At 40.2% G+C, this 20708-nt stretch overlaps 1 protein-coding gene across 1 annotated transcript in view; it reads left to right on the forward strand.

Moving 5' to 3' along the window:
* Positions 1 to 14339, forward strand: part of LOC5570669 (vacuolar protein sorting-associated protein 8 homolog) — a 44158-nt gene extending 29819 nt beyond the window's left edge. The window contains exons 3-4 of the mRNA XM_001659212.2: positions 11237 to 12713; positions 13109 to 14339. Coding sequence (XP_001659262.2) covers positions 11237 to 12713; positions 13109 to 13771 — 2140 coding nt within the window. The 3' untranslated portion in view covers positions 13772 to 14339. The remainder of the gene's footprint in view (positions 1 to 11236; positions 12714 to 13108) is intronic.
* Positions 14340 to 20708: the final 6369 nt, after the last annotated feature.

Here is a 20708-nt window from a genome sequence, read left to right on the forward strand (position 1 = left end):
CGGTCACAGTCGCGTACAAGATGTCCTGAGCATTTACAAAGGAAGCAGCGCCTTTCGTCACTCCTTGTCGGCTCGTAATCGCTGACATGTGCGTTAATAGAACCTTTGCTTTTTACCCTTGTTTTATCCGTCAATCCACCAGAGTAAAGCGTAACTCTGCTCGCCGAAATTACAATCCCGTTCATGAAATCACCAAATGTCTTGAGATTAACCTCAGGATATCTCTGCATATATCCTGCCCATTCTAGTTTCACGTGAGCGGGTAGCTTCTCCACTAGCTCCATCAACAGATAGGGATTCGTCAAATGGGACTGCTGGCCTGCCGCTTCGAGATGGTCACTAGAGTGATGCAAATTTCGAAATTTTTGCTCCCCTATGCTTAAACGATTTAAATTATGGTAAAAAGCGTCCTCCCAAAATTTGAAATGATTTGGAAGAAATTTGACTGTGCACACGCCATTTGAAGTTTACATGGAGATTACTATGGAAAACGCCAACCTTTTGTGTTCAGCCCTCTATTTTTTCGTCATAATATTTTATGGAAAAGTGACGCACTCTTCTCATGTGAAACTCTTCCAGCTACAACTTTGCCGAAGACCACATTTTGATTGGACGTCAGGAAAAATTGTTATTCATCATCATAAAGTGGGTTTGCATTTTACAAGCTTCACCAACTGTTCGGCAGGCAACAGTGGTGTTCCTGGCGGGAAGAATAGATCAAAGTAATCCAGGCTACTATGTTCTACAGCAGAAAAGCAGTGTTGCTCTGAAAGTAATTGAATGATCATCTCAGCATGGTTTAGACTTTGGAATCAAGAATAACAAATTATCCTTACGTCCCAACAAAATGTGTTCTTCGGCAAAGTTGTAGCTGGGAAGATTTTACATGAGAAGAATGTGTTCGCTTTTTCATATATTATTATGACGAGTAGATAGAGGACTGAACACAAAAGGTTTGGCTTTTCCATAGTAATTTCCATACAAACTTCAAATGGCGTGTGCACAGCCAAATTTCTTCCAAATCACTTCAAATTTTGGGAGAATGATTTCCATCATAATTGACACCGTTTAAGCATAGGGGAGCAAAAACTTCAAAAATTTGCATCAGTCTAATGGTCACACAAAGTTTGTACCGCCATCCCAAACTCTATAAGTGTTTCGAGTTTTTCAGCTTTGGGTGCCGGAGTTGACCGCAGTTTGTCCAGTAGTACATTGATCAGCAATTCCGGGCGTCCATAGAGAAGTCGCAACGTATTTATCACTTGTGGCACTGATGCTGGTAGCAGTAGACGGCTCCTGACGGACTCGGCAACGCCTTTCAAGCACCGTTGTAATCTAGCAAGGTTTTCCACTTTCGAATACCCACACGCGACGGTTGTGTTCTCAAACGCACTAATGAAAACCGGCCAGTCCGCGGGGTCACCGTCAAACGGGGGTAAATCACGGGGCATTACTTGTCGCGCGGCTAATTGCGAGGGGGAAGGAGCTCTAGCTCAGGTTCGTTAGGCACAACAGAAACAGGGAGCGTATTTGGTGGTATGTGACTGAGATGAGGATCGGCGTTACCACTTTGACTGAATTTAGCTTCATTACCGCCCAAAATTGAGGGAAGATAAACGGTAGGGTGGGCTGGACCTTGCAAAGCATGGTCGGTTGCAAACTGTTGTTGTGAACCCTCAACCACGGGAGATACACTGATTGACCCTAATTTTGCTAACAAATCTTTATACGGATCGTCGTTCGGTTGAACGGACACTTTCCTTTCTAGCTTACTACTAATTGGTGCCTTACCTGCTGATAGCACAGGGGGTGCTAAAGGCATAACTTTACCGTTGAGCGTTTTTACATACGTATTGGTGATCCCTTCTCGGTTACTCGTAACTGTTTTGGAAATTGCACCTTTGCTTCGCTGATTCTCGTCACATAGTGGCTGATTAGCTGAAGAATCAACCTGTGTCAGCTGCCTTGATGAATGTTGTTGATTCGATGTTTGGTGTACACGCTCCCGTGGACTATGTACACCGTTAGCTTGACCATCCCTTGTCAGCAGGCGGCCGACATCTCCGCCTTCTAGATCTCTTCTCTTCCCGGTGTGTAATTCTTCTACGGCAACCCCACCAACGGCACCCTCAGGATCCAGGGTTTCGACTAGGTTTTCGACCCAAGCACTTACGCGTCGCATGCTTGACCGCCGACTCACCTGACTACGCTTGGAAGCATTCTCTTTCTCCGCGAGTTGCTCCTCCAGTAATTTGTATTTCTCCTCCATGGCCTTCCTCTCCAACTCCAAAGCTCTTTTTTCCGCCTCCCATTCCCGCTGTTGTATGGCGCGTTCCTCTTCAATTTGCTTCAACCGAAGGGCTATACGGGCAGAGCTACAGGTGGATGTTGCTACGCTTAATGGTAAGCAGTTGCTACAGGTCCACGGACGGTCAGCAATCGACTTCGTGACCCCAGCACAGCGCATATGCCACCATCCATCACACTGGTCGCATTGAACGAAATCGTCGTACGAGTCGGGGCGCGAGCAGTTCACGCAGCCTCCCTCTCGTGGTTCTTTCGGCGATTTCGGAGACATTTCATTCATGTTGGTACTCAACCCACCAAGTTCAACGAAAGTTTTAAAGTTGTGTTGCGGGCGGAAAGGGTATCGTCACCGGGTTTTGAGCAGCACAGAATTGCTTTTAGCGCAGCTTTAAACTGCAAAAAATCATTTATTTAGTTGCGATTAACAAATTACCATCGAATTCGTCTACTTACACTTTCGGTGTGATTAAAGAGCGTATTTTACCTTTACCCGAACAACAAACTACTTGAAACGACCTATCAGCTACAATCGAATGGGTATTAGATATTTGTGAGTTAAGTAACTAATTGATTCTTACTTGCTAGACAATGCGAATCTTCCGTAGCGCAATGTCTCGGTCTGACGTATGCGTATTTTCTCTAGAATAACTACAAATTTCAAATAGATTTACAATCCCGTTATAGGTTTCAATAATTCAATAACTTACTTCAACTAGGATAATAAATTCGATAAATACAGTAGTAAATTCAATTTGATTTTAGTTATCCAATGCACACAATATTTGCCTCATAACCATCTATTGTTCTTCAATAGCTTTAAGAGCTGTCATATCGATGACATAGTTCAGCTGTCACGACATGACTGACTTCGGACGTTGGAGCAGTGTGCCCAGTGGCAACAATGGTTTTGCATTAAATTTAACTGTAATAAAGACCAACCTTATTTCTAAAAGGCTTTGGAAGAAAACTAATTCCCAATTGGAAAATATAAACAAACTTAAAAGATTGTGATATTCTTATATTCAATCTGAGCATTTTGAATCCTGTTTCCCAATTTTTGTGAGTTTAGTCTGTCTTGTTGTAGCCTTTGCGTGCTATAACTGATAGAGGTAATAAATCAGGTATAAAATATGAAGTAATGCAGGGATTCTTCTGTATTCAAAGCACCTTGAAATCAATCTTACACAGCAGCTTCAGAAGTTCTTCATAAATCAAGCGAGCGCCATCTTAGGATTTGAGCTCAACACCGAATGTACGTACAATATGCAGATGTCAAAATGAACTTTGACACCTACGTGAATTTCACGTAAGTGCGATAGGTAACCTCAGTAACAATTACCGAGTCATTATTTGGTGGCTATTAATGTGTTAGTGATCTTTATCTTGGTCAGGTGAAGTGGAGGTAAAATGAATTTGGAATGATCTACTTGATTTTTCACGTAGCAATGACGTTTGGATTATTTTGAGTGTGTGTACCGTCGATCCTTTCCAGCAAACCTCCTGTAGCGCTACGATGTTGAACTTGCGGGCCCTCTATAAGTCGGAAAGAATGCGGGTACTTCCCAAGAAATTGAGAGACTTACAGTTCCATGATCCGAGTTTCCATTTTTTTATTCCGTTTTCGACGCATGGGTCTCTGTCGCAGTGAAGCGTATAATACATTTTTGATGCTATTGTCGCATTGTTGTTACATTCATATGCAAGAGGTTTCAAAACATTCATTTGTGACATTCAGGTTGCTACTGATACATTCTTACTGCAGCCATGAATGTATTACCCGACATGGATAAGAGAAGCGTGCAATTCTTTTCAGCCTCCCATGAACGTTATGCTGTTGTGGATGACGGGAATGCGAAATGAATGTAAAAAAACAATCACGACGCAGCTGCGATCGTAGCGACAACTCTTCATTCGTTTGCTTCTGATCCAAATCGCCACTTCAACACAGCTGCGTTTTCACTGCTGCACAATGGACCGATGCACGAGTACACTATTTGACGTTTGAGCGGTCCCGTGTTTTTTACGTGATCATGGCAACGAGTGAATTCGGCACCGCTCAAACGTCAAATTAGTGAACTCGTGCATTGGTCCATGGACCTTTGCACGAGTTCACTAATTTGACATTTGAGCGGTGCCGTATTCACTAGCTACCATGGTAACGCTCAAACGTCAACGACTGAACTCGTGCATTGGTCCATTGGAGGAGAGGGCGTTCATTGAAAGCAACAAAAAAGTGGCACAAACGGAGCACCAGGGTTTTTTTGGGTTTGCTTATTCGTAGGTTTCTGCTTCGAGCCGTTCTCGCACAAGGGGCCGTCCATAAACAACGTGGTCATCCATGGGGGAAGAAGGGCAGGGTAGTTTGTTTGACCAAAGATCACGATCGGCACATTTTTTTTTTGTATAGACGAAAACCCGACCGACGAAGGAAGAGGAGTCTAAAAATAGAAAAATAACCCGTGAGTTATGGACAGCCCTCAAGCTGGTGCGGCTGGTTGATACAAGAATGAAAAGAAAAACATATTTCAATCGGTGCACATTGTGAGTGGCACATTATGATAATACAGATTAACGTCTACTACAGTAATTCAGTGCTTCCCAAACTGTGCGCCGCGGCGCCCTGGGGCGCCTTAAATCTTTTTCAGGGGCGCCGTGGGCCGATTAAAAGTAAGGCCTGGCAAACCTTCTCAACTTATGTTATATTTGTATTACATTGATCGAAAGCATCAGACGAAAGTTGCATACGAAAATCGAACAAAGAAGACAATTAAGCTGCTCGCCACAGAAGTTGAATGCAACTTTTTGGGAGTGAAAACATTAAGATAGCTTTGAGATATCGCTCACCAGTTCAAAAAAAAATAATATTTATGTTCAAAGTTTTTCAAATTCCGTGTTCCAAATTTATGTTGACAAACATTGTAAAGGTATATACAGTAGACGTTCGGTAACTGCAACATGTTTACGTTTCACTTAGCGAACGAAATTCGATAACTGCAACGACTGACAAACGTCAACAACCCATCAACTGACGTAAAATGAACGTGAAATTCATTCGACTGTTCATTTGGGCTAACAGGGGCTAACATGGCGCACCATTTTGACGTTTGGTGGTGCGATAACTGGAGAATTGTTGCAGTTACCGGACTTGCAGTTAAAAAGCATTGCAGTTAAACCGTTTGCACCGACCGAACGTCTACTGTAATAGAGTTTTCTGTAGGATTAGTTAGAACTTTCTCAGAGTTTATATATTGATGAAGTTCTGAAACAACATCCTCTATAAATGATATCAAATTGTTATTACGCTATAGTCACAACCTTGCAGGTAGGGATCTCAGTAACAAACAGATCTTCAGGCTGGATGGAGTTACATTGTGTTGTTAAAAGCTCCACTATGATTTTTTCATCTTGCTTGCTTGCTCTTCCTCTGTTTACCTGTGTTATACTACACATTTTCATAGAAACGGAAGAACCTATGTTATTAATTGTTTAAGAGAATTGCAGCCCTAGGCTGGCTCATTCCTGCGATCATATGTCAAAAAGTAAACTAACCTGGAAAATGCCATAATTTTTATTCTCCTTATCAAAATTAAAGTCGCTTAGTTATATCGAGAAGGGGGTTTCACAGGGAGAAACAATTTAACTTTTCTTATTTCTTATTCTGATGCAAAAATGTTAACCATGTTAAAATCTTTCGCAAATGTAATAGCCTCGAATTGAAAGGAATCCTTTGACGATTTTTTTTAAATCCTGCTTCGATCAAAATTTTTCGTTTTTTTCTATTTTTATGCTTTTACAATACAAGCGGTGCAAATTTGGCAAGAATTTAAAGTTCACTACAGGATCCAGAAACACCAGAAACTGTGATAGTTCAAAATATAATTTAATATTTTTTGCAGATTCCTATTTTTGTAAAAAAAATGTGCAATTGTTTATCATATCAATAATTTTATTGAATTATCAAAGAACGTACTTTTTGCAAAAGTAGATTTTGTTCTAGCATGAAAAGTCTGGCAGAAACTTTGTCGAAAATATTCATATTTTTGTATAAAATGATAATAGTGCGCCGCGCTTCTGATAAAAAATGTCAAAGGGCGCCGTGATTACAAAAAGTTTGGGAACCTCTGCAGTAATTCATTACAACCATGATACATTTATTGCTGACCAACAAATAGTCACAGTCGCGCATGACTTTTATTTTCAGTATCACATGAAAGTTTTTGTTGCATGAAAGTCATGGTAGTCTATGTGTGATTGTCACGCTCACTACAGTTTTTGACGGTACATTTTGGTTCACTGCTCTGTCGATTGTTCCATTGTGAATTTACATTGTATGCTTCGTGTACTGATGATTTTTACGACTTTCTTGTAAGGCCTGCTCAAAATAATCCAAACGTCATTGCTACGTGAAAAATCACGTAGATCATTCCAAATTCATTTTGCCTTCACTTCACCTAACTAAAATAAAGATCACTAAGCCATTCATAACCATCAAATAGTGAATCGGTAATTGTTACTGAGGTTACCTATCGCACCTACGTGAAATTCACGTAGGTGCCTAAGTTCATTTTGACATCTGCATACTGTACGTACATTCGGTGTTGAGCGCATATCCTAAGATGGCGCCCGCTTGATTTTTGCAGAACTTAAGAAGCTGCTGAACTTTAAACCCTGTGTTAGATTGATTTTGAGGTAAATATGCTTTGAATACCGAAGAATCCCTGCATTACTTCATATTTTACACTTGATTTATAACCTCTATCAATTATAGCACGCGAAGGCTCCAACAAAACAGAACATACTCACAACATTTGGTAAACAAGATTCACAATGCTCAGATTGAATTTAAAAATATCACAATCTTTTAGATTTGTTTACATTTTCCAATTGGGAATTAGTTTTCTTCCAAAGCCTATTAGAGATAAGGTTGGTCTACATTCTAATTAATTTAATGCAAAACCATCTAGGTCCTATTCAAACGCTTCGTAAAGGCTACCGGAAAATCCACGTACCTCTTACGTGTAGCACCGGTGGAATGGACGAAGTTCAAAAGTTCATGCGTTCATTTTGGGCTACCGTAAAATCGGGTGTAATTGATCAGAAGGGTGAAATTGATCATCGTATCACACGATTTTATTTATTCGTAACTAGTGGTCCCGGCAAACTTCGTCTTGCCATCAAGTAGGCTGTTGAAAAGCGCCATGTGACGTCTCATACAAAAAGACAGTTATATTCACTCTCGTTTTTCGACATTCCCGGTGTATATTTTGAGTTTTTTAAACACACAAACACGTCGGAGCACTTCAAGAACCTAACTGTGGAAGAATCAGGTAAATCCTTTGACTCGTTCTCAAGTTATTTCGTGACATACAAACACCATTCCATTTTTATTTATATAGATGGAGCACAAATATCGATGTAAGCTGCAGTAAATGAACGTTGCTTGCCGTAACTATTGTAGAATTGTGTGTTGTGAAGTTTTTTGCGTTAAAGAATGTTTATCACTATGAAAATAACGTAAAATTATTAGATATATCCCCAAACCAGATTTCATCACCAAAACTCGTACCAATTAGCTCATATGGTTGAAATAATTGAATTTCTGTTAGATATCATTGAATTCCTTAGGAAATTGCATACATTTAGGCGTTTTCCGCTTAATTCTTGAAATTTAACTATTCGTTATTTATATAAATATTGCATTGTTGAGAATTTTACAAGCATATTCGGATTCAGGGAGCTCAAATTTATCATATAGAATTGTTTTGGAAACTAATAATAATGGCATTGACAAGTGATCAATTTCACCCCGAAATGAGATCCTCTGATTTTTTATTTTAGAGGAATTTGTTAACACTAAAATGACATTTGTTAGAAAATTTCGGTACATAAGTCGATGAGGCTCACCTTCGTACTTGTTTTCCTGCATTTAGTTGTTTGGCATTGTTAACATTATAGAAAACAGACTAGAAAAACCGTGAAAAATGATCAATTTCACCCGAAATTACGGTACCCATGATTAACGTAAGAGCTACGTGAAAAGTGCGATGGAAAAAAACACGTATGTTTTCACGTAACAATGAGGTTTTTTTATGTTTTTTACAAGGGGGAAATCTACAAACAGATCCCCTGAGAAGGTAACTCAGGGAATGCGGGGATGACGCACCAACGACGACCCGCTAAAACCAGCCTATGCACTGTACTTGAGCAATTCTTTTAGAATTGCTCAAGTGGTGAACAGTGCATCGACATTATCCTTGGCCTCAGACCCTTACCTCCCCGGAACCACCTTACGGTATTTCTTCGGGGAGGGGCCTGTGCATATAGCACAACACGTGTAGCAGAAGTAGCCTAGGCAAACTGCTTCTCCTAGCCGACTTAAACAATGTTACAAGGGACCAGCCTCGGCAGAGCTAATCCTCTTCAGCCAACTCTTGGTCGGCGCGCCATAGGCGCTGCAATTCTAACATAATGTGATTGACAGCCGTAGTTACTGCATTCCAGCACTCGGCATCCGCACACATTCTCTCTATAATATTGTCGGGGGACGTGTCCCCTCCGCATGTATTGATGACAATGAAACGGGGGCAATCGAACACGACATGCTCCGCTGTTTCCTCCACACCAGCACAATTGGGGCACGCAGGAGATTCTGAGTGCCCGAACCTATGCAGGAACTGTCTATAGCAACCATGTCCTGACAGAAACTGCGTCAGGTGGAAGTTCACTTCCCAATGGTTTCTACCATACCAATCTGACACATTTGGTATTAGCCGATGAGTCCATCTACCCTTAGTGGAGTTATCCCATTCCTGCTGCCAGCTTCTAAGCGTTTCCTCTTTACACGTGTCGCGGACTCCTCTGGTACCCCTTTGGTTGAAGCATTGAACATCTTCCTTGATGATGAGCCCGATGGGCGTCATCCCGGCTATGATGCACACGGCCTCTTTAGATACCGTCCGGTATGCACTTGCTACCCTTAAGCACATTATACTGTACGTGCTTTCCAACCGCTTTAAGTGTCTGCTCGTTCTAAGCGCTTTTGACCAGATTGGTCCTCCATACCTTAGTATGGATAGCGCCACGCTTGCCAGTAGCTTGCGTTTGCTGGCAATTACAGCAGAGCTGTTAGACATTATCCTCGAAAGCGCCGCTATAGCCGTAGATGCCCTTTTACAGGCATATTCAACGAAGCTCAGCTTGTCATCGATCATTACCCCAAGATGCCTAAGGGATCGCTTGGACTCTATGGTGCAATCACCTACCGAGATAAGCGCCCGTTGCTCGGACTTGCGGTTGTTGACCACCACCACCTCAGTCTTGTGACGGGCCAGTCCTAGTTTCCTAGACTTCATCCATTCCTCAACTAGGGAAATATAGTGCGCTGCTGTCAACTCTACTTCCTCCATCGATTCACCATAAACCACTAGGGTGATATCGTCGGCGAAGCCAACAATCTTAACACCCGTCGGAAGGGGCAGCCTCAGTACGTCATCGTACATCGCATTCCATAACAGCGGGCCCAGGATTGAACCTTGAGGTACTCCCGCGGTAATTCGAACGCTTTTCTGCCCCTCCTCTGTGTCATACAGTAGAATCCTACCATCAAAATAGCTTTCTAGAAGCTTACACAACTGCACCGGTACCTTGAGGCGGTGAAGCGCGTTTGCTATTGCTTCCCAGCTTGCGCTGTTGAACGCATTCTTCACATCCAGAGTGACAACCGCGCAGTAACGGATGCCGCTCCTTTTATGCTCGATTGCCACCTCAGCTGTCTGAACGACCGACTGGATGGCGTCCATCCGTATACGGTACTAGTATGTTGAGAATCAACCTCTCCAATAACTTGCCCGTCGTATTCAGTAGACAGATAGGTCTATACGCCGACGGGTCACCTGGTGGTTTCCCCGCCTTTGGTAGTAGCACCAATTTCTGTCGCTTCCATACATCCGGGAAGATTCCTTGATCAATGCAGCGTTGCATCGTGGTTCTGAACATGTCTGGATCCACGTTCACTGCCGCTTTTAAGGCAACATTCGGGATACCATCGGGTCCCGGTGCCTTGTTTGACGCGAATGATTTCACGACTTCTGCCAGCTCTTCGTTCGTCACTCTCGCCACTTCTTCTCCTTCATCTGCCGCATACGGCGCTGGGGGTCATGGGCTTATGGGATGGTGCGGAAAGAGTACATCGATTATTGATCGCAGCAAGTCGGGCGACTTCTCTTGGGGCGCTATGGCTCCTTTGGTCTCAGCCATTACCACTCTGTAGGCGTCACCCCATGGACTAGATTTGGCACTCTCGCATAGACTTTCAAAGCATGCCCGTTTTCGACTCTTGATTTCCTTTTTGAGAGTCAACTTTGCCTCTCTGAATGCTGCACCGCGTTCCTCTCTTTGTGCTTCTGTGCGTGCGCGTTGCATTCTTCGTCCAGCCCGAAGGCAGATTGCTCGAAGATTTGCAATTGATTCGCACCACCAATACACCGGCGGCCTGTTCTCTCTAGGAGGGGCTTTTCTCGGCATGGAAGCATCACACGCTCGTGATATCACAGCAACTAGCTCTTTACCGTTTAGGTCCAGAGTGTTCAATGAGATGTTAAATATGGTTCATACCACTGAGCAATTTTTCCACTATTATATTTCGCGTGGTTCTGGCGTGTATTTAGCGCGATTTTTTGACGTTAACTACGTCTTACGGCAATATACTGGGTGTCAATTGAAAATCTAAAATGTTGCGACCGTCACGATATTTTGTTAGAGTTTGAACTAAAGAAAGACCGCAACTATAACAATCGACTAAAATTCAAAATCACTTGGCGTAGGTAACGTGCTGCGGTCGTGCCTTGTACACAACCCCCTCTGATTTTTTTTAGACTTTTCGTAACAACCCTGAATTATCAACAGTTACATAATTCTGTTCTACTTTCAGAAATCTCCTCTGGCAAGAGCTTTACGATCGTCTTCCTTCCACCGACCACTTCCTGAACATCATTGCGCTGCATATCGAGAACGACAATCTCAATTCGGTGGCACCTGCCGTAGCGCAAGTGCTTTGCGATTACTTCCTACGCAAACGGGACATCACTCGGCTGGAGGACATCATCCTCAAGCTGGACTGGCAATGCTTGGATCTGCATCAGGTGCTCACCATCTGCCGCAAGGAAAGCCTCTATCGAGCGCAGATGTATCTGAACACGAAAGCTCTACGAGATTACACCATTTCCCTGACGGATTTGATTCCGATCATCAACGACCAAAACGACTCCCATCTGGGCAATTGTCTGCTGGTGTACGTTTCCAGTTGCCTCGCTGGTCGGGGCTATCCAACGGGAGACATTGAACCGGAGATGATTGCCACCGTAAAGCACGAAGTTCTGCGGTGTCTAACAGTGATCCATTCGAAAAATGCCCCCGAAAATGAGCTCCCCTATCCGTATCTCAGGACGCTCCTAGAGTTCGACACCCGAGAAACGTTGAATGTGATTTCACTGGCTTTCCAAGAGAAGGAATTCAACGGAGAACTTGGCCTGTCTCAACGCCAACGAATCATCAACATCTTGCTGGAAATACTCACTCCGGAACACGCCAGCTGGTCTCAGATAGGCTGCTTGCTAAACTTCATTGCGCAACAGATTGCCTCCCGCCAATTACCGGAAAACGAATTGCTGTTAGAAAGAGTAATAACCTACCTGACGAGACAAAGTGACGAAATTGCCATTGGCCGTATGACCCGCAGAGAACACTCCGAACAGGAGCAGACCTGGTTGGAACTGCTGCGCTCCAACTGCCTCAGTCACATTCCGAATGAAGATCTGCTGGAGATTTCGCGCCACGGACGGTGCTATCGAGTGACGGAATACATTCTGGAGCAACTTGGCCGTTACGAGGAAATCTTCGACTGCTACCTGTTGGATGAGTTTCGGCATGCAGAGCTGTTCAACTACATCAGCCAGTACAGTGAAGATGAACGGCGACAGGTGCTTCCACTGTTCGTCAAGAACTTCAAAACGATTTTGGACATCAGCTGCGAACAAACGACACGAGTCGCCACGGACCAGTTCATGAGACATCTGAATCATATTCTCCAACTGTTGCACGACTGTCCGGAGAAGCTTTTCCAGTTTCTGCGGCAGCTCACCAAACAAGGCGTCCAGCTGGAAACACGTGACTGTGAAAAGTATCTGGAACTGCTTTGCCAATATCAGCCGGAGGAGGTGATTGAGTTTTTGAAATCGAACGATTCGTATCGGCTGGATTTCGCCGTCAAAACCATCAAAGGTCACGGGATGAATACGGCGCTGATTTACCTTTATGAGAAGCAGGGTGACTACCAATCAGCCTATGCAGTTGCAGTGGAAGCCCTAAAAGATGCTCCGGAAAGTACGGCAGAGATGTGCGCCTTGCAGGTAATGTGGGCTATTCTCTATACCTAGAGAATACTATAGTATTCAACAAAAAAACTATCAGAATTCCTGTGAATGTACCCTTTCCCCAGAATCCCATCCTCAGTATACATCGTTCCTCATAAACCTATATAAAGTAACGGTCATACTTTGGCCCCTTTGAGGAAGTGATTTTGGGTTTTTGTCCCAATTAATTAATTGTAGTCAACTATATGGATATGTGACCAATCTATCCGGGTCACAGTTGTTTTATCAGATTTCTTCCGTAGATTTCTCTACATATTCTTTTAGTGTAACATGTTCTAGTGTGGAGAACGATTTTCGGGGAATGTATAGAAATAACGTTGGCAATCTTGAAACTCGATCCGGCAAAAATAATTCCCTTCTACTACTTTCAGGTGTCTGGTTTATGCTCTCGGGCTTCCACCGTCCTTTCCGAAGCCGAACGTCAAGAGCTTTGGTTTTCACTGCTGAAAATTGTTCTCTCCCGAGCCGATCTAACGCAAATAACGAAAAATATTCTCCATTCGGCAAGCGAATTTGTCGATTTGGCCAAACTGGTTCAGCTGGTGTTGACCTCCGGAACAAAGACCGGCAATTTTGGCGACATTAAACACGTTCTCATCGGCATGCTTTCAAATTCAGCTTACGAAACGGTGTTGCTGGAAACCACTTCGCGAATCCTAGGACGAGATCTGCACGCAATCCTGGCCCGAGAACGTCGTTTCGCTAGGAGAGGACTTTGCGTAAAGACCATCAAGTGCACCATCTGTCGCTGTAAGCTATATAATGGCGCCAAAGAAGCCATCGTCGTTTTCGGAAACTGTGGCCATGCGCTGCACAAAGATTGCGCCAGCCGGTACTGCACTGTTGGAACGGATTCCCCTTCGACGGAAGATATCAAGAGCTTGACGAAAATGAGATGCCCAAGATGCGACGTGGTCATCAGCGAACGGGAGTCGGTGAGCACCTCGGAATGTCGCGTTGAACTGGGACCGGTGAACATGCCAAGCGAATCCAGCACACTGAAATTGAGTGCCCCTCCACGAATCGGCCTGTAGTGTCGTCGGACGATGTTTCTATTGATCTCTCAAATGTTCTGCTTTGCTGTTCCTACTTTCGAACAGCAGCATTAGTTGCCATCTGTTTGACCCTGACCAGCGGACGGACGGGGTAAGTTTTTTAAAGACTCTATTCCAAATTATTACATTCTGTATTATGTAATTAGCAATCTATTTTGTGAACGTTCAAACTAGAACTAAATTCTTTGGCTGATTTTAACCACACACACATTTAGCATTTTCAAATCAAGCCAGTCAAAAACCAAGGTACTCTATAAAACATTTAGCAATTCTTACTACCTAAGTTAAAAAGTATATATTTGAAGATTATTTGTGATTAAGTATACTATTTATTACATTTACGCAATTAGATAAATGAAACAACCATAACGAAAGCATACACATTACACAATGTTACACTCACAAAATGATGTTCACCATGCAACAATCGATAATGCGCCCATAGTCGAAAATGTTAGTCCACATAGAGAAAGCACCTCAAATTCCGTGTCCGTGGTGTTTTGGAGACCGAAGTATAGACAAATAAATGTTTTCATCATTAGAGAAATGCCACAAGGCCGCGGTTTTGCCATTGAAGATGACATCCTTTTGGTCTCTCCCGAAGATTACTTTCGGAATACTAACTAATATTTCACTCATTGGGAGAGATGGGACTAGAGTAGGTGTTTTAGGGAAAGAATACAGCTATTGAAGCCCCTCATGAGGACCGCTGAAGAACTAATATACAGGGTACAAGTCCATTCATCCGAGAGAAGCGACAAAAAATAGGGTCCTAAAGCCCTGTCTCAATTTTAGTACCAAACGCTTAAGTTTAGGGCAGAAACACATGTTTACTCAATTTTTAATTGATTTTCATTGGTTTAAGTGCAAAAAACATTTTTTTATGATTTTGTCACACCTTTTGGTTTAAACTCAAATGTTGGGTATATTTTGTTTTCCGTGTCCCTTCCGAAATGTCAGATAGGAACAACCCCAGTGTTCAAACTATATGCCCTGTGGCATTTTTGTCGAAAAAGTGAATGTCAAACAAGATCACAAGTGTCAAGGTTCATATTCAAAACCATTTTTAAAATTGAAGTTTAAAAATGTTATAGCCGTTATTTGAGCTGGAAAACTTGCTAAAGTAGTTGCAATAACATGCTCTTTCGTATTATTAAATAAAAACAAGAATTCATTAGACATTTTAGGACCCAATTGTGGAAAACAAGAAGTACACGGGAAGTTGTTGAACACATCAGGAAAATTTGTGTTTCGAATATAATAATTTAAATTTGAAACATAAGAAGTGAAATTTGCGAAAAAGTGTTACACGTTAGGTACAGCCAGGCTTGATAGGAACTCCTCTGCGATGCAAAGAGGAGGCGTTTTTCCGTTTTATCCGAGGAGAAAAAAATGAACTCAAAATTTTCAACACGGATCCTCAAGCAATTCGAGTGAGAGTGCAAAAAAAAATGCGAGGATTCTTTGTGGTACTCTCTCTCTCTCTCTTGCTGCGATGCTCACCTTTACTCACGCCTTAAACAAACTCTTGAGCGTCTCGCCCGAACAAGGCACCCCTCGAGGAGTTGTGAGAGCATTCTTTTTTGATGGAATTTTACTCTGCTGTGTTTTGTGCTGCATCTTCCTCGCTCAATTTTCGTTTCTTCTCTGCTTAGCATTTTTTCGCTCCCTCGCAAAGACGCAAAGGCAGCACGCTGCTCTAGATTATGTCACCGAACTCTGATGATGTTGAAGAGTATTATCAAGCCCTGGTACAACAAGCGAAGCTAGAAAACTTTGCACGATTTCTTCTCAAATTGCCCTCGCAAAGAGACAGGTAATAGTTTCTAATATGTTATTACCAAATTTCTTGTATGATGCAGGGCGGTACGACATTGAACATATTAAAAGGGGAATTTTGTGAAAAGGTACTTTGGGATTCCTGACAAGGTTCATGAAGATAGCTTGATAGAATTCCATTAAGATTCATGTCAACTTCTTGATCAGATGTTTGTAGGAATCCTAACGAGAATAGAGGCGATGGCCAATCGCTTATTTGAAAAAAAAAAAAAAACTGATAACATTACATAAAAGATCCTTGACTGATTTCCTTAAAATTCTTAGCAGATTCCTAGTGGTTGGTGTAAATACTCAACCATCCCAAATTGGGAGACTGTCAGCCATTTCATAACACTGTGGAAGAATCAATATATTAATATATTTACTATAGGTGTTTTATTATTTAGTATAGATATGTTTTTACGAACTGATTCGTATTTGGGACAATAATGTAGAATGTGTGTTAGGTCTTCATTATCACCGCAGTGATCGCATCGGGAATTAGCGACAAGATTCCAATTCGCTAGTTTGTTTTTAGTCACTACATGACCAGTTCTTATTCGTCCAATTTGTATCGTCTCTATTGTTGATAAGTTCAGTCCTTTAAACCATGGTCTGTTTTCGATAATTTTCGAGTGCTCGTAATGGAATTTTCCTTTGTCTTTGGAAATTTGTTCGTATTGGTCCTGCCATTGTTTATTAACTTCATTCTTAAATAAGTTAAACATGTCTTCGAGTGTATAGCCTAAAGTTTCTTCTACATTCCTTGTTGTGCCCATTTTGGCTGCGTGATCCGCTCTATCATTTCCTATCAATCCTATATGGCTTGGTATCCATTGTACATAAATTCTTTGTATATCAGATTGATTGATATCGTTCAACAATTTTATTATTAAGCTGTTTTCTGTTTGGAATGGTTTTGCAAGAAGTGTGCATGTGTTTTTAGAGTCTGTAAATATTACTAATTCATTTATATTTTTTCTATTGGCATAGTCTATTGCTTTGATAATGGCCACTATTTCTGCACTCAAAATTGTGTATCCTGTTTTTAATTTGCAACTATATGATAATTTCTCTTGAGCATCATAGTACCCGCACCCTACTAAAGAATTTAAAATAGAACCGTCTGTGTATATTTGATAAACTCCCTTATACTTTTCTTCTATTAATTGTAATACCATTTGTTTTTGAGTAATACTGTTTAAATTTTTCTTTTTGAGATCTTTTATTGCATTTGATACTGTAAATTTATTGTGGATTGTAGTGTTGTAATTTTGTATTAATCTTGGGATGAGTTGATAAAATAAGTAATTATTCAATGAAGCTGTTCTTTCTAAGTATGAAGTGTGTTTTGGGAGATAATCTAAACTCATAATGTTCTGCAAATTATTTTCTATCAGGCTATTATTGTAAAAAAAGGTTTTTGCTATTTCTTTTAAAGTTAATAATTCAGCCCTACTTTTGAGTGGGATTTCTCCAGATTCATATAATACAACATGATTGGGTGTGGAATTTAATTGCCTAAGACAGGTTCTGATGGCTAGATGCTGCACTGTTTCTAGTTTCTTGAATGTTGTTTTTGGTACTGAGCCTATAATTGTTAAACCATATTCTAGATGAGGCCTTACTATTGCTTTGTAAATTTTTATCATTTGGTTTGGATGAGCTCCACTACGTTTTTTACTAATCATTTTGAGAATATTTATTTTTTTTTCTTTGCTTTAGTTATACTGTTGTTAATATGTGATTTGAATGATAACTTGTGATCTACTTGAATCCCTAAAATTTTATGGTTTTCTACTACTGGAATACGTGAATTGTTAACTTTATCGAAATGGTAGGATCATACTTATTTTTAAATATTATTGTTGCTGATTTGTTTGGGTTGATTTGCATACCTAAATTTTTGAACTGTAATGACAACCTTGTAAGAAAGTTGTTCATTTTTTCTGCTACTGTTGCTGTACTGAAACCTATTACAATTGCTGTAAAATCGTCGGCAAACTGTATGAGAATTTCACTTTTTTTAGCTATATTGTGGATCAAACTTGTATAAATGTTGAAAAGAACTGGGGATAATGGACATCCTTGTGGTAGGCCTTTATTTGAAATTTGGATAATTTTAGTGCCATCATTTAGTTCTAAGATCATTTTTCTTTCTTTTAAGTATGAAAAAACCCAATTTATAATTTCTGACTGAATTTTTAGTTGCTCCATTATTTTCAAGAGTTTGTTGATGTCAACATTATCGAAAGCTTTGGTTAAATCTAAAAAAGTGGCTGCTAGTATCATACCTTCTCTTTTTGCTTCATTAACCTTTACTATTAGAGTGTTTACACAATTCATTGCGGATGTGTGTTTTTTAAAACCATATGAATTTTTAGGAATTATTTCATGTTCATGTATATAATTATTCAGTCTATTTTTAATTACATTGTTGATAAGTTTGATTAAAACATTTAACATAGCTAATGGCCTGTAAGATTGTACATTATCTGGATCTTTGTTTGGTTTGAGCAATGGTATTATTTTAATTGTTCTCCAGTCGTTGGGTATTTGTCCTGTGTTAAGAACTTCGTTCATTAGTTCTGTGAATCGGATGATTAAATTTAAATTTAGATGTTTTAATATATAAAATGATAAATTATCTATCCCAGGAGTTGAATGATCTTTTTTCGACTTGATAATCTTAATAATTTCTAAGTGATCAATTTTTATTAAATTGTCTGATATGGGTGGGTTATTTATATTGTCTGTGATTAGTGGAAAATTCTGATTAATGAAGTGGTTTGTTATTTAAAAGATTCAAATTGTTTTTCGCTGGACGACCTCCACTGACCATTTTAACTGTGTTCCAAAGTGTTTTAGCATTCATATTTTCATCGATTGATCTATTAGTTCCTTCCAACAATTTCTTTTTTCTCTTCGTATTTCTCTTTTCAAAACGGCTCTACTTCGCTTAAAGTCTGTGTAATTTTCATCTGTTTGGTTTCTAAGAAATTCCTTTAATTTATCGTTTTTTATTTTCAATAATTCTTTAATTTTCTCCGTCCACCATTTCTTTGGGTTCCTGTTTTTATTATTGCTGATGGTGTACGTACATTCGTTGAATTTCTCTTTAATTATTTCCGTTATATCATCTGTCGTATGGAAAGCATGTGGTTGTAGCATGTTCAGTTTATCTATGGCTTGTTTTTTATTGAAATAATCCTTGTTGTAATCGTATTTACGTGCTGTATTGTCTATATCAAATTCAATTATTCTATGATTACTAAAAAAATCTTCATCAAGTACTTTCCAATTTATTTTACTAGCTATCTCTGGTGATGCGAACGTTAGATCTATGGCAGACGGAGTAGTGTTAGGTAATTTTATCAGAGTACTTGAACCATCGTTCAATAGTACTAGTTCTTGATTATCTAGTAAGTGCTCTATCAATTCTCCTCGTGAACAATTTTCATGAAATGGATTCCAGAGTCGATTGTGGGCGTTGAAGTCTCCTGCCAATATTACTGATTCAAATAATTTCTTCAAAGGTTCTCTGATATCATTATTATTAACCGGTAGAGGTGGAATATAAATGGAAATAAACAATATTTTAGGTAGTGTGTTTTGTGTGACTATAGCTATTGATTCTATTGGCTGTAAATGAGGTAGTTTAAATTGTTTGAATTCTATTTCATTCTTGACCAGAAACCCAACTCCTCCATAACCGGCGGATCTGGTTTCTGTCAACAGTTTATAGCCCGTAAAGTTATAGGTTTCTTCCGGTTTTAGTCAAATTTCGCTTAGCATTACTATATCAGTGTTGTGCTGTAAAAGGAAGTTTTGAATGGACTCTCTTGTATCTATTGGTCGTAAGCTTGTGACATTGTTTTGTAATATTGTAAGCTTCCTGAAATTGTCTTGCATTTCAACAGTTTTTGGTATTACTTTAATTCTGTGGTAGCTACTTCCGGGTTAACTATTTTATTTAATTCTTCGCTGATGTTTATAAGTAACAAATCTTGTTCTATTGTATCTGTTTTATTTGTGCTTTGGATTATGGTTTTTTGTATAGCTTTGATTTTTTCGAACATATTGTTTAGGTTGAACTGGCGAATTAGGTCTTCTTTGATCATTTGTGTTATTTTTTCTATTTCAGAGGTTTTGTATGGATTTGTTAGAAATTCGTGTTTTGTGTCTTGTCTGTTAAAATCGTTTTGGGGTGTTATGAAATGTGGTGTTTGGTTAACCGGTCGTCTGGTTTTTTGTCTCACGTACATCGTATTGTTTTGTCTGTTGTTGTCTTCCAGTCGTGGGAAGTCGCGTAATGAATCCAGTCTATTTTGTAGGTTACTTTTGGTCTGTTTTGGGTATTTGTCTGATGCTTCAAAATATGATGATTTATTTACTGCCATGTCTTGTCTGATTAAGTCCTGTCGCTGTCTTTCCGGGCATTCCTTGTTCGAAGCCTTATGGTTTCCTGAGCAATTTACACATTTAGGTTCGGGTGTATCACAATTCTGTTCATTATGGAATTGCCCACAATTACAACATCTGGTTTCCTTGGATTTACAAAACTTTTCTCGATGACCAAATCGCCAACACCTAAAACAAATCTTCAGTGGGAATACGTATGGTTCGACAAATCGATGCGTGCCATAGATCTCAATGGACTTTGGTAGAATCTCGCCTTTAACAAAAATTTTGATTGAATATGTAGGTTGAAATTTATCTTCTCCTACTCTCTTCTTGATCCTTTCCACTTTGTAAATTTTAAGGTTGTTTTCACAGCTGCTGTTTTCAATTACTTCTTCATCTGTTATGGATGGAGGTACATCCCCTACCACCCCTATGCTCTCCTTGAACCTGGTAGGTACAAAAATTGAGAAACCAAAACTGTCTGTTAGAAGTTTGGAGTTCAACAATTGCTCTGCATCTCTTGGTTTTTCGAAGCTAATCTGAAATTTGCCTCTACCTACACTTTTCATTGTGTTGTATTTCGTCACGCCTATGTTTTTCAGCATTTTTGCCACTTCCATCGGGTGCGGGTACTTTACATTGTTGTTCTGTTCCTTGTCCTTTATTTCTTTGTGGATAATAAATGTCTTGTAGT

This window comes from Aedes aegypti, chromosome 2 (genome assembly GCF_002204515.2).
Source record: "Aedes aegypti strain LVP_AGWG chromosome 2, AaegL5.0 Primary Assembly, whole genome shotgun sequence".
NCBI classification, from domain to species: domain Eukaryota; kingdom Metazoa; phylum Arthropoda; class Insecta; order Diptera; family Culicidae; genus Aedes; species Aedes aegypti.